This window comes from Sciurus carolinensis, chromosome 3 (genome assembly GCF_902686445.1).
Source record: "Sciurus carolinensis chromosome 3, mSciCar1.2, whole genome shotgun sequence".
Lineage (NCBI taxonomy): Eukaryota > Metazoa > Chordata > Mammalia > Rodentia > Sciuridae > Sciurus > Sciurus carolinensis.
Genome location: NC_062215.1, coordinates 153,398,383 through 153,413,432, shown reverse-complemented (window position 1 = coordinate 153,413,432; position 15,050 = coordinate 153,398,383). Strand labels below are relative to the sequence as shown.

Here is a 15,050-nt window from a genome sequence, read left to right as displayed (position 1 = left end):
GGACGGGAGGCAACTGGCTTTGGCTGCAAAAAACTCAAGTTGCATGCCTCTGATTATCCTTTATTGATGGGTGGGTACAACACCTGCAATGTAAGCTTCAAAACTCATCTATCCTTTGAGAGTGAAATAGACATTATTACCTCATGTACAGATATGACTGCATAACCAATATTACTCCACAATATATATAATCAGAAAAATGAGAGATTACACTCCATTCATGTATGATCTATCAAAATATATAAATGCATCCTACTATCATATACAACAAATTAGAACAAATACAAAATTTTTTAAAAAACTCATCTACCCTTCAAATGGTAATGTGGATAAGCACACTTTGAAGTCGACAGCTCAAAGGCAAAGATGCTGGAAAGTGAAACACCACAGGGACACTGAAGTCTGGTCAGGCTCACCTCATCATGAGTCAGCTCCAGCGGCTCTATCATGTACACAAAGGTACTGTCTTCAAACATCCCACTGTAAGATGAGAACCCACACAAGGAGAGAATAAGCAAATACCACAAATGGCAAGAAACAGCAAGTGAGCTTCCCAATTGTGCCCTTAAAATAAAGAATGCGTCTAAACCAACATCTTCATAACTGTCCCAAATCAAATTCACAGACCTGTATGGAGCCCCACGGTAGTCACTCTACTAGATAGCACCCAGGCTACAAGAAATGTAAAAGTGCACACCAAGAGCATAAAAATTATTCCTGATAGAACTAGTTTCTGAAAGCAAATGAGCAGATGAAAACATTAGTCTGGGATAGGACTACTTATGCTGTGGCAGTATCTCAGGTTATCTTAGAATCATGTACAACTTGTACAAATTTCTAATTATGCAAATCCAGTGTCATCTAGAAGAAAACAGACAGGTCCTCATATAAGAATCACCCAAAACCATCTGATTTTGAAGAGAAAAGCAGATGTATACTTATGCTTGTAAATTGTGAATTTCCATCAAGCAGTATAATTCTGTCATTTAAATCATATTTAATTATGAGAGACATGAGGGTTTTTTTATATATAAATTATGAAAAAAATCTCAAAAGCCTTTCTCATCACATGGCTAAACTGCATGTTCGCATGAGGTGCTACTGTGTTTGGGTCCAAAAGGTGCCCATGGATGGGGTTTTTTAGAGCCTGCCCCTAACTCATGAGTACCTCTCTCATTATTCCATCCTGGCCTGGTTAACTACTACTCATACATAGGTTTGACCCAATGGCTGCGTCCTCTGGAACCTGCCTGAACTGGGGTCAGCCACTCCTTATACCTCCTGTTTGGATCTTGAATGTTCCTCAAAAGTCCTATATGTCAAAGTCTTGAACCCTACAGTGGAGGTGTGGACTAGTGGAAGGTCACTTAGAACATGTCCTTAAAGGGGATTGTGGGATCCCAGGACCATTTTTCACTCTCTTGTTTTCTTCCCGTTCATGCAATAAGTAGTTTTTTTTTTGTTGTTGTTCCAGGTGCTCCTAACACAATGAACTACCTCCTCACAGGTACAAAGCAATGGGACTAAACAATCATGGACTGGAACCTCCCAAACTGTGAACGAAAATACATCTTTTCTCTTTATAAGCTGGTTATCTTGGGAATTTTGTTACAGCAACAGAAAGCTGACTATTATACCCCTGTCCTTCCCCTTTGTAGCACCTACCAAAATGGTAATTAACTATCATCCTGTGTTTAATCTGTGGATCTCCTGCAAACTCTAAATTTTAAAGATAGAGAATCTTTGCCTCCCTGTGAACTACTCCATATCCAGTCCCTAACATGGAACTGGCACAGATGATCACTAGAATAAATATCTAGAAAAGGAAAAATGGAAAGGGTGAAAGGACAAAAGAAAACTTAGAGGGAAAGAGGGTCCAAAGAGATTCCCACATACTGAAGTCCATTGCAGGTTGACAGAGCCACCTTGGAGTCTTTGACACCTCTAATGCTTCCATGGTAGTAACAGTGCTCTCCACCCTACAAAAGAAGAAAGTTTGATTGATTATATTTTATGAATTGTGAATCACTCTTTGGATGGTTCTATAAAGCAAACACAAACAAACAAAAACAAAGATGGGAATGTATGGACACTATGTATTAATCTATGTATTAATAGTCCTAGAAACTAGTCCTATTCAGAGTCATGAATGAGACTAGACAATTTTTAAACTTTTCTATAGAAGTATGTGTGCATTAAATTTAATGAAGAAGAAAAGGCTCTAGTGGGAATAAAACCAATGTAAGTGAAAAAAATTTATTTACATTTCTTAAGCATGTATTATAGGAGCAGATACTTACCAGATGTTACACAGCTGTTTCCTTTCTCCCTCCTCTAACCCAACCTCCAAGCCAACCATTTTTAACTCTTTAAGTTGTTTCTTCTTATGTTTACCTATGCATTTTAATGGAATTTTTATATGGCTATGTCCTGATGATTTATTTCATCTTAGAATTATCATCCTAATACAGAATCATGGAAACTCCTCTCATCCTCAATGCATTCCAATACACATCACCAGTTTTTGGTTAAATCCAAATTTAATGTTTATATTATGACTCTGCAAATATTGTTCACAGCTGTGATACTATAATTACATTTTCTTTCTTGCTTCAATTTTAAATTTTTTGGAAGTTTTGCTTCATTTTCTTGTTTATTTTTCCATGTAGTTAGCATATATGCATCCCTATTATCTAAGAGTACTCTAAAACTCCTCTCAATATGGTCAAACATATCAAATAACATAGTGTATGCATTTTGCGCCTGGAGACACCCCTCTTGTTTCTTTTCAGCCTCATGCTTTGGTCCCCCCTGTACCTTTCTAGGCCCTGTGCACAGCTGCCATTCAAGAGTTCTCTGCAGCACTGTACTGAGATCACCCTTTACCTGACTTCTATATCATGTCTTCCCCATTTGTGGTCCCCATTCTGCTCTTGATGGAGGTGCACTTCCTCTGGGACTTTCTTCTTTTTCTTTTATTTGACAGACTGCAGTTAGATTCATTGTACACAAATGGGGTACAACTTTTCATTTCTATGGTTATGTACAATATAGATTCATACCATTTGTGTAATCATACATGTACATAGGGTAAGGATGTCTGTCCCACTCCACCATCCTTCATACCCCTGCCCCCTCCTCCCTCTCATTTCCCTCTATATAAAGTTCCTAAATTCTTCTCTTATCCCCCACCCTCCCCACCCCCTCTATGTATCATCATCCACTTTCAGAGGAAACTTTCAGCCCTTGGTTTTTTGGGCTTGACTTATTTCATTTAGCATGATATTCTCCAATTCCATCCATTTATCTGTAAATGCCATAATATTCTTCTTATTTATGACTGAATAATATTCCATTGTGTATATATACCACAGTTTCTTTATCCATTCATAGGTTGAAGGGCATCTAGGTTGGTTCCACAATCTAGCTATTGTGAATTGAGCTGCTATAAACATTGATGTGGCTATGGTACTTTCTTGAAAGAGCATTCATGGAATATAAATTTGGTGAGAAATTTCATGAACAGACATCTCTTTTTCAACCTTCACAATCGATCCACAGTTTTGGTCATGAGAGAATGCCAGATAGGACATTATTTTCTCTTGGTATTTCAAAGACCTTGTGTATACAGTCTTCTTGTTTCTAAAGGGGCTGTTGACAACTGGACATTATTCTAATGTTAGATGTTTCTATAAAATCTGATGTTTCTCTTGAAAGAAGGCTTCGGGAAATTCTATTTAGCCCCATTTCCAGGAAATCTCAGTCTGTTCCCTGGTCTGAGTCTTTTCTTCTTCAATATACTGAGCACTCTGTGGCACTTTGTAGTCAAGAAGACTCGTGCACTTCAGTTCTAGGGAACTACCTTTCATTGTTTCTCTAGTGATTCCCTCCTTTCACCAGACTATGTAGGGAATGGCCACCTGTCTAATAGGAGAGGGAGTGATTCAGAGATTTAATTCCTCTTCAGGTAGACCTTCAACCAAACTTTCTCTTTTCAAACACCTTCAATTCCTGGGCCTTTCTGAGTTCAGTGACATGAGCTAATTCTGCTTCCTGCCCCCCACCAACAGAGCTTAGCAGAACAGGAAAGGTGCAAAGCCAAGAGAGGGACCCCTCATCCATCTGCTTTTCCTCTCCTAAAATTTTATGGACACTTCTCATCTTCTGTCTTCTCTTCTCCTATCCTTGCCATTGTGGTTTTATATATACTTTTTACTCCTTAACTGTTATTTGAGTGGTTTATTTTCTATATGGGTTGCTTTTCTGTTCTCAAATAGCAGACGTGCATATAGATATCGGTTTGTATATGTCAAATTCTATTTGTGTGTTTAACTCTGAAACCTATAAGGACAAATGGTACCACACATCTCAGCAACTTTAGAATTCAGGTCAACATTCAGCAATTTACATTTCAGATTCTTCACATGGTTCTAAAAATGGCTATGGGTCACTGTAAATTTCATCAAACTGGTTATTTAGCACTTTGTATCACATCAAAAAGCTATCTTAAGTCAAGCGATGGTTAGAAGTAAATGCATAGCAAACTCTCATATTTACTTGACCTTTCTAAGAAAAGCTATTTCCAGATTTTCCTAAAATTATTCTTTTTTTCCCCCCATAAAATATTTCCAAGTCCTTTCTGAGATCTAAGTTTTATTCACTTGCAATGGAAAGTGAAGGTCAGTGCTCACTGTCAAGGTCATTGTTACCTATTTGAGTTAAGGTGGGACATTATTTGAAGAAAACCAACTGAGTTCACTGTATATTGGAATATGGATAACCATGTTTTCTAAACCTTAAATGAGATCAAAGAACATTCAATCCTTAATGTTTATCATAATAAGAAAGCTTATTATCTAAATTATAGTTTTATGCAGCACTATAAGCAATTTGGTAGGTTCCAATTATAGTATTAGAAGATTTTCTCAGTTTCTTAATATTAAATTTACAAGATTTTTTAAAAGTATGGTGGAAAAATACTCTTTGGCAACTCTTCAGACCTATGCAGCATTTTCTAAATGCCACTGCAAAGTAAGTAACATCTTGAGGTATTTTGTAGAAAATAAGCTCTGAGTCAAAAGAGGCAACCCTTTTGGGGTGACGAGCATAATGGTAGTGAGCCAGTAAATAAGGGTTGCACCCAGAGGGCCTGGTTAGTCAGCCCAGGAGTGCCCCACCCAAGGATCAGCCATCTTAAATAATCACTGTGTGACTAAAACCACCAACTCCACGCAGCGATTGGGAGATAGGCACCAAGTGCTAAAGGCTCTGCCAACAATAGCAGTAGGCCAAACTGAATCCCACTTCTTCAGGTTCTCAAGCTAGTGTCTCTTTTTCTGGTTAGGAAAGCCTCCGACCATTCACAAGGGCTGGCCACCATCAGCTGCTTATGAGTGGTCACAGACCTAGGATTAGGCAAACAGCAGGAAGGAGAATCAAGGGAAGCTAATTAGGCCTCTGATGCAAGTTATGTGTGCCCCCATAGACATCAGCATTTTCACATCCAAACTGTGAGTCAGTTAATTAAATTCAGCAAAAAAAAAAAAAAAAAAAAAAAAATGGAGTATCTGATAAATGGAACTTATTGGCAAAGGAAATTAAAATCCTGGTAAGCATACTAACTTTCTCAGCCGACCACTTCCACTGAAGCTGAACGCTCCACAAGCCAAATAATGTTCAGATTATAACTCTGCCCCACAGGGTGGCCAAGCTCCTAATCCCAGGCCTGTTCTTCAACGAAGGAAATCCTGAAGTCACAGGCAACTTTTAAAACACCTCCTAATCAGGTGTGGCTAGAGACAGCAACTTCAGAATTCTAGTGATACCAACTTGGAGGAGAAAAAAATAAATACTTGGTTCTCTGACACTATTGATTTAATAACAGGAATTGTTCGATTCTACTCCCTTTAATGAAAACAGAGCCATCTGTATTCCCTCCCAATAACTCCCTTGAATAACAGTTAAGGAATAAAAAGGGGTGTAAACCCACAAGGACAAAGACAAGAGAGGAAAAGGCAGCAGATGGGGAGTGCCTATAAAATTTCAGGAGATGGAAAGCAGATGGAGAGGGGTGATTCTCTTAGGTTTGAGTTCTGTCTGGCCTGCTAAGTTCTACTGGGGGAAAACCATAAAGCAGCAAGCCAACATTTAATTTTTTAAAATTGTCCCACCCCACCCTTGTGTCTGTTTACCTCATCTGCTTAAGTAAAGTTCCACCAGCAGGTTCTTATTATCTCCATAGCCTAAGAAATTCCCATAAACCTGAACATCCATGGTGACCCAGAATTGACATTTCAATCAACTCCTGAAGGTCTGCATAAACATTTTAAAATAAACTACCCAGGTCTTGGCTAGCAAATGTTTATGTTTGGAGATCCAGGTTCTGAAGAGACTAAAAATGATGACATCATACTCAAATTATTGTTCTACATACATATTTTTAAATACCTCAGATGATCAACTAACTGGATATGCAAGTCTATTTTTAAAAGCAGAGGTCTGGCAGCAAAAGAGAGGTAGAAAAAAGATATCTATAATGTGATGCATGCACCTGAATTGGAATGCTGCAGAATGAAAAGGAAGAAAAAACATAATTTCAGAGAATCAGAGAATTTGAGACCCCAACACAAGTTTAATTATTTACCTTCATTAAGTTCAAAAGGGAAAAAAGTTCTTGCAGCAGTTTATTAATAAAGTACCAGAACAGTTTGGCTGTACCAATGCCATGTAAATGTTTAATAATTCATATAAATTATACTGTTCAAACTTGAAATAGCCTTGTGAAGAGTGAGTATTGCCACTACCTTGATTTCATGGGGCATTTTTAAACCCATGCTTCTTTCATTCTCTATAATGTGCTCATAATATTGCCAGGAAAGGTAATTTTTAAATGATTAACAATAGTAATTTTAACTTTAAACTCAAATAACCAACAATTTTATGACTAATATAAATGGTTTCTTTCCTTAGGATGACTTAAATTGTTTACTATTTATCCAATGATGAGCAACATTTTTAAAAGCCAGTTACTAAATTGACAGCTATGAAAAAATTAAATTGTACACTCAAGTAAATTGAGCTTAAAGATGGAAAGCAAGCTTTAAATCACCTTTTTGGTTGGAAAAAGAACACACACACACACACATATGTTTAAATCCAATTCTGGCAATCTGAGAGTAGGAAAAGGAAAATAGATGAAGAAAAGTAGTCTGGGAAAATTCATAAAATATTAATAAAAGAAGAAGGAATGGGAATGAAAGAAAGGAGTGAAGAGAAGAAATAAAAAAGAAAAAGTCAGAGAAGAGAAGACATGCTATGGCTGAAAAGACCCCTGCCCCATCACAGGCCCATAGGGCTGAGGAGTTGCAAGCGTGCCCCACCCCTCATCCCTACAGTCCGCCTGTATCCTGGGTTCAGCATCCACAGACTGAACCTCAGCAGATTGAAAATACTCAGAACACTGTGGACCTTTTCTCTTATCATCATTCCCTAAACAATACAACTGCATTCACATTGTTTTTGGGATGGTAAGTCATCCAGAGATGATTAAAAGTCCACCAGAGGACCTGCAGAGGTTACCTGCAAAGACCATCAGCATCGAGCACCTGATCACCCCCAGACTGTGATCCAAGTAGGGACCTGGAACCAACCTCCCACAGACACTGAGGGACAACTGCATTGGACAGGGTCTTTGGGACACTGGTTCTTCATATTTCCTCTGCTCTACCCCCAACCCCTTCCTGCCATGCACACAGGGGTCCAATCTACCCACCAACAATCTCTAGTCTCCTGCTGCCCAAAAGCCTTCACTTCATTAATGAAGTGATCTTAAGCCGAGCCCTGATGATGATTTGACAAGAAAAACACAGAGGACATTCTAAAAGGGTGGTGTGGTTATATGAAAAGAATGAGGGAAGAACAGAACACTGGACCCACAGGGGCAGGGATTTGAATCTACTTCACTGATGTCTACCCATTATCTAGAGCAGTGACTAGGTTGGAATAAAAGCTAAAATAATACTTTTGTGTCTTTCTGAGGTTTTTAAAATGGTACATTTCTGAAGTATACAACATGATGTTTTGACATATATATGTTGAAATGGTTACCAGAGTCAAGCAAACTAACATGTCTTACCCCACATATTTACATTTTGTGACTGTATAAGGTAAGAGGACCTAAAATCTACTCTCTTAGCAAATTTCCGCCACACAATACAACATTGTCGACTATAGTCCTCACACTGTATATTAGAGCTTACGCTTATGTCCTACAGAACTGAAACTTAGCGCCCTTCCACCTACATCTCCCCATTCTCACCCCCAAACTCTGTCTGTTTCCGTGTATAGACTTGTTTTAGACTCCACATGTAAATAATATCATGTAGTACTTTTCTTTGTGTCAGTTTATTTCATTGTATGCAAATACAGTAGAATATTATTCAGCCTTTAAAAAGGAGATTCTGCCATTTCAACAACATAGATGAGCTTGGAGGACAATGTTGAATGAGTAAATAAGAATGTTTGATTCAAAAGACCAATCTTAATGTATCGTGTCTATTCAAGAAGGTGGGTAAATAAACTCCTTCTTCCACCTGGAAGGACTTTTTCTTTTGAGATATAATGCACACACCTTAAAATTTACTCTTTCAAAGTTTAATTCAGGAACTTTTCGTATACTTACCAAATTGTGAAAATGTCACCACTAATTTCTGAATATTTTCATCACCCCAAAAAGAAATCCTACATGCATTAGCATTTATTCTCCATGCTTCTTCCCTTCCACCCAACAGGCCCCTGGAAAATAACTAATCCATTTGCAGGGTCTAGGGATATGACTGACTACTCTGAACATTTTAAGAAAAGAATCATATAAAATGTGGTTCTCTATACCTGGCTTCTTTCGCTTAGCATAATGTTTACATGATTCACGTATGTTGTAGCATGCATCAATACTTCATCCCTTTTTAAGGCTGAGTCCACTGTGTGAATATACTGCATTTTATTTGTTCATTCATCAACTGATGGACATTTGAGACGTGCAAGTTTTGGGTCTACTATGAATGTTGCTGCTATGAACATTTATGTACAAGTTTATGTGTGGAATATGTTTTCAATTCACTTGTACATATATCTAGAAGTGAAACTGCTGAGGCATATGGTAACTCTATGCTAAACTTTCTGAGGAACTACCAAACTGTCTGGCATGAGGATTTCAATTTCTCCATTGTCTCTCCAGCACTTACCATTGTTCATCTTTTTTATTGCAGCCATCGACTGGATGTGCAGCCGTACCCACTTAAGTTTAAAACCAAATTGACACAGAAGTGACGCAAAGATCAAAATATCGCCTTCTTAGTGACTAATTGAGAATATAACAGGCCTGCTAATGCTACATCCCCGAGTGGGCCAGACTTACCCATAGCCAATAAACAATCCCACACAGGGACTGCCACATACAACTAAGGAGCACAGACGGATCCCACAGAAACAGGGGATTGGGGGAGCGACTGCATAGGTAATGTGTTCCTTTCCCCTGGGTTCAATTGCTCCCCTGGGCAAGAGTGAGCAAGGGTCCTGAGAGAAGCCAAGGTGAAATCAGCATCCAGAAAGGACATTTTCCCCACCTAACAACAACAATGAGTAAGAAGGCAGAGGAAATCTGGGATGGGTGCATTTCATCCATCTATTCAGTCATATCCTGCTGACCAGGTGGTAGTTTCTTTTATAAGTAGAAGAGAAAACAAAGAATTAGCAAGCACTTAAAAATATGAACTAATGACTCACCTAAAAGAGATTTAACAGAAACATGTTAAAATTGAGAAGTGTTTTTTACAGTATTATATTGAGGCCTAATTCTTTTATAAGAACTGAAATATTAAAAAATTGACTTATTTAGAAAAGGCTCAGGAGTAAAGTTGATCGACATAGTAACAAAGCAAAAAACGTTGCCACTGGCCCTTGCACACAATAATTTTTTTGGGGGGGAGTGGGGGTCATGACACCAAAGCACAGGCAACAAAAGCAAAAAGAGAAAAGTTTGACCATATCAAACTAAACAGTAAAGGAAATAATCAACAGAGTGAAGAAACAGCCAAGAGAATGGGAGAAAATATTTATGAACCACATATCTGATAAGGGGTTAGTATCCAAAACATATAAGGAACTTAGCTTAAAAACAAGGAAACAAATAACCCAATTTAAAGATGGGCAAATAACCTGAATATGCATTTCTCAAAAGAAAATATAAAATGGCCAATGGGTACATGAAAAGCACTCAACATCCCTGATTATTAGGTAAATGCAAATTTAAACAATAAGGTATCACCTAACACCTGTCAGGATGTCTACTAATAAAAAAAAATTCTTTTTTAAAGAAGTGTGGTGGAGAATGTAGAGAAGAGCAATCTTTGCCAAGAGTTGGTAGGAATATGAATTGGCAGAGTCATTGTGGAAAAACAGCATGGAGTTTCCTCAAAAAGTTAAAAATAGAAAGAAAATGAAATCTGAATCTCGAAGAGATAACTGCACCGTCACACTCACTGCAGCATTGTTCACCAAGTCCAAAACAGCAAAAGAGCCTTTCGAGGGCTGAACAAATAACGAAAATGTACATACAATGGAATATTAGTCCATGTTTAAAAAAAGAAAGGAAATCCTGCCACTTGTGATGACCTGGATGAATCTGAGGGACACTGTGCTAACTGAAAGAAGCCAGGCATAGAAAGATGGATACTACACAATCTCTCTTCCATGCAGAATCTTAAATCGTCAGAACTCATGGAAGTGGAAAGTAGGATGTTGGGGGAAAGGAAAAACAGATGTTGGTCAACTGGTACAAAGCTTCAGTGACGCAAGATGAACGGATTCCAGAGATTCCACCTGGAGATGGAATGGATTCTAGATGGAATGAAAGCTAGAGATCTCATCTGGAGATGTAATGTGTAGTATGGTTTCTACATTAATAATACCATCTTGAAATTTACTAGGAGGAGAGATTTAAATGTTCTCACTACAAAAAATAATAATAAATATATAAGGTGATAGGTGTATTAATTACTTGAGTATGGTGATCATTTCACATTGTATATGTGTATCAAAACAGTGCTTTATACAGATTAAATGTATATGACTCGTATATAAAATTTAAGTTTTATAACTAATTATATTTAATTCCTATTTTTCAGTTATACTTCAGTAAAGCTGGAAAAAAAAGAAATAATTCACAAAACAACACATATTACATGGATTTTGTTTATGTCCAAAATAGGCAATCTATAGATACACAAAAGTGGTTTAGTGGTTATGTAAGGCTGGTGAGAGAGGAAAGGAAGTGACTGTTAATAGGTGGAGTGCTTTCTTTGTTAGGTGATGAAACTGTTCTAAAATTAGATTATGTTGATGGATGCACAGTTTTGTAAATATACTAAAACCAATTTAATGATAGATTTAACCACATGCAAATTAGATCTCAATAATTTTGTTTAAAAAAGATAAATAAGTTATTTTTTTAATTGGTAGGAAAAAAAGAATTGTTTTATTATATGCCAAGTGCAAAGCAGTGCAGTATGAACTCGAATAAAAAGTACTGCTCATTTGGGAACAAGAAAAATGTTCTTCCATATGCATCAACTGACACCTGGCACCTATGTTATGTACTTAATTTTTTTTAACTTCTCTAGTTCCTGTATTTGCATCACTCAGAAAGGAATCTTTTTAGCCCACTTTCATTGAAGAAAGGTAAAGTCAAGATATTATCCTCTTTGTAAACAGAAGTGGGAAGTAGGACTTGACAGTGATGAAATGGAAAAACCTAGACAACCTCTCCCAAGTATAGATGAGGCATTTGTTTGCAATTAATCCTCAGAATATTGTAAGTATCCATATTCATATTTCACTTCAAAGCAAACATGCTGTTTCCATTCTTCTCTCATCTTGTGAACAATACACAATGTGTGGGATGGGTAGATGTGTTTTACGTGCATATACTTTGGTGATCTTTGGAAGAAAGATTACACAATGTGTACAAGTTGAACGTAGCCATTCTTACATATTAATTTTCCTTTCTGGTACTTTGTGCAACAGTTTTCTTAAACAACTTGGAAGGTAATCATTATAAAGTTTACTTTAAAACGGCTTTAAAAACATGTATGTAATGTTAGTGGCAATGTGAATTTATAGAAATTTTCAGGAAGAAAAACTGTCACTATGTACTAAAGACCTTACAAAATGAACAAACTCTATGACCCAGAAAATCCAATTCTCAGAATTAATCCTAAAGCAAGTATTAAGGATGTGTTCAGAACATATCTGAAAGGCCTTTCACTAGGGTTAGAGTGAAAGAATAGCAACAATCTAAATGTCAATGATTGTGGGATTTTTCAAATTATTACAAATTAATTTTTTAAACGTTATGCAATTTTTAAAAGTAAAGGTCTAGAAGATTATTTAATGCATGCCGAAGTATTTATATTATCACTAGAATTTTTAAATCCTGCCACAGGATTGTGTGTGCCATATCATCTTGAGGTTTGCAGGTGTATATAAATAGAGACACATAAAAAACAGGCATTTACCATTAACTCATCTATGAAGCAGTAAGAGGGAGTATATGAGCCTGTGTTATTCTTAAAGAAAAGGAGGACAGTAAAAGACCATGTCCCTGAATGGCCCTTTCTATTCCCAAAAACCATGCCTGGTTAAGGGAACAAAGAGAGCAAGCCTGAGCCAGAATGTCCAGATACATATTACCTTGAAGGACACTGACTTTCTCTCATGTGTGCCGGGAATTAGGGCAAGTTAGTGTTATCTGTGGAAAGCTGCTTTCTTGCACGCATGCCAGGATAGCTGCTCCTTGGGATGCTGGTCATATAAGGAACTAAGCAAATTAATATAAAGCCTTTCTCCCTACAGTAACTGGTACAGATCAGAGAACCATGGAGAGGGAAGGGTTTATCCAGGCAGCAGATTCTGGACCAGAGCATCCTAAGGGACAGGAGGTGCTACTTCCTTGCAAGGTATTGGAAGCACTGTGGGGGCAGAGGTGCACCTGTTCACCCTGTTGCTGCTGGATTTCCTGACAAAACATCTGTCCAGTCCATCACCACTGGATCTTACCCCAAACTTTTTCCAATAAATCTTAGATCTCGTATTGTATGTCCAGGCGTCTTCCTTGGTCTCTCAATCACCTCTCCCACTGCCCTAGTACAACTGAGCTGTGAACGTCACAGAGCTATTTGGAGAAAATGAGTCATAAGTGAGAAAAAAGGAATAAACATAAAAACAAACTGCAGTGAACATGTCTTCTTTTTTCCATCCTCTGTTTTAAATTTTAGTTACAATCACTAGAGGCCTGGAGTGTTAGTAATGATAAGGATTCCTTTGAGGACCTCAAATGACCTCTGGAGGCCAATTAGCTATTCTGCTTCTTTAAAAAAAAAAAATCGACCAAACTTCTTGGTGAGAAGTTTAGATTAGGTTACTGCAGGATGCAAAGGTGGCTCATTTGCTGAGTCTATAAAGTTCTCGTGCAATCTTGTCTACTCCAGACTCATGATTCAGCATCCACAGTGTTCAGGGCTGGCACAGCTGACAGAAGCTTTGGTTTGTACAAATGCCAGGAAGCACCATTCCTGCGCTTGATTTAACACTGCTGCTCACTTTCCACAGCATTAACTTTTAGGGTCATTCAACAAACCCCAAGATGCAGCCTAAGACAAGAACTGATGAATAGTAATAATAATATAATCTGTGGTATACAATTCAAAAGCTAAAACACACTTCAAGTTATAAGAAAATGTGCCCACTGTTAATTGGACAGTTATAGATCCTAAGAAATGCCATAGCCCCTGGGTAGTATTTACAATTCAGGCCACCCATAAATATTTGCTGAGAGGTTGCAGACTGAGGATCCCCATTCTCCCTGCTGCACAGCTTGGCAAGTCCACACATGAAAGATGCCACTTTTATGCTGACACTTATTAGCAACCTGGAAAAGAGCAAATTCAGTGATATTTCCCCACTTTGCTTTGTTCCATTTCCTCTCCTGTGTCGCGATGGTATTGATGGACGCTGCTAAGCTCAGTGGCACTCTGGTGACTACCTAAAAATCAGAATTCCTTTCTGGAGCCATTCCAGAGACTTTCACCCTGACTGGTAGAAATCACTGTGTTTCTTACTTAACAAATAATCTCTCTCTTGCTTTAATTAAAACCTACTTTCTCATCATTGATCCTCCATGAAAAGAAGGAAGTTTAACCTCCAACTGAAGGAAATCAAGTACCTTTCTATGACAATGTTCACTGACCTTGAGCAGGTTTATCGGCCCTCTCTCTGCCTCAGTTTCTTCCTCCATACAAGAGTAATAACATCCACCCTATAGGACTGCTATGAAGGTTAACCAAGAGAGTACTCCTTAAATCTTATTTCCTATTCTTGTCCCCTCTCCTTCTTGGGCACCAAAGTTACTTGCACTTAATAATCATTCTAACAGTCCATCTATACTTATAATTCAGAATCTGTGACTATAAGAGCCTAGTTGAGCATCTCCAATCTCAAAACCTGAAATCCAAAACACTCAAAAACTTTTTGAGCACCAAAGTGACACCACAAGTAGAAAATTTCACACCATGAAACTGCTTCATGCACAAAATTATTTTAAATGTTGTATAAAATTATCTTCAGGCTATGTATACGAAACATAAATGAATTCATGTTTAGACTCAGGTCCCATCACAAAAATATCTCATTATAATTATGAAAACATTGTGAAATTTTTTTAAAAATCCAAATCCCCAAAATGCTAAACATTTGAAATAAAGAATGTCTAATTTGGACTTTAAGGTGTGGATTTGGAGAGTTCAGCCCTTTGTACCATTACATAAGATACTGTATGCATAACTAAAACAATAAACATTTCCATATTGTCCTGAATATATAGAATCTCTAATGTTACCTCAAATATTTTTAAGTTGTAATGAATTTCTCCTTGCTAACACAGTGCATAGGAGGCCAGGTATTTTCACTGACAGACACACAGAGCAATTCGGGGTGCA

General features: G+C 37.6%; 1 protein-coding gene across 4 annotated transcripts in view; it reads right to left on the bottom strand.

The window, feature by feature from the left end:
- Adam23 (ADAM metallopeptidase domain 23) overlaps positions 1-15,050 on the bottom strand; it is a 156,414-nt gene that overhangs the window by 65,826 nt on the left and 75,538 nt on the right. For all 4 annotated transcript variants that reach the window (XM_047546469.1, XM_047546468.1, XM_047546470.1 and 1 more), the window contains exons 5-6: positions 1,897-1,979; positions 417-480 (exon numbers count right to left, since the gene is read on the bottom strand). In XM_047546469.1, coding sequence (XP_047402425.1) covers positions 417-480; positions 1,897-1,979 — 147 coding nt within the window. The remainder of the gene's footprint in view (positions 1-416; positions 481-1,896; positions 1,980-15,050) is intronic.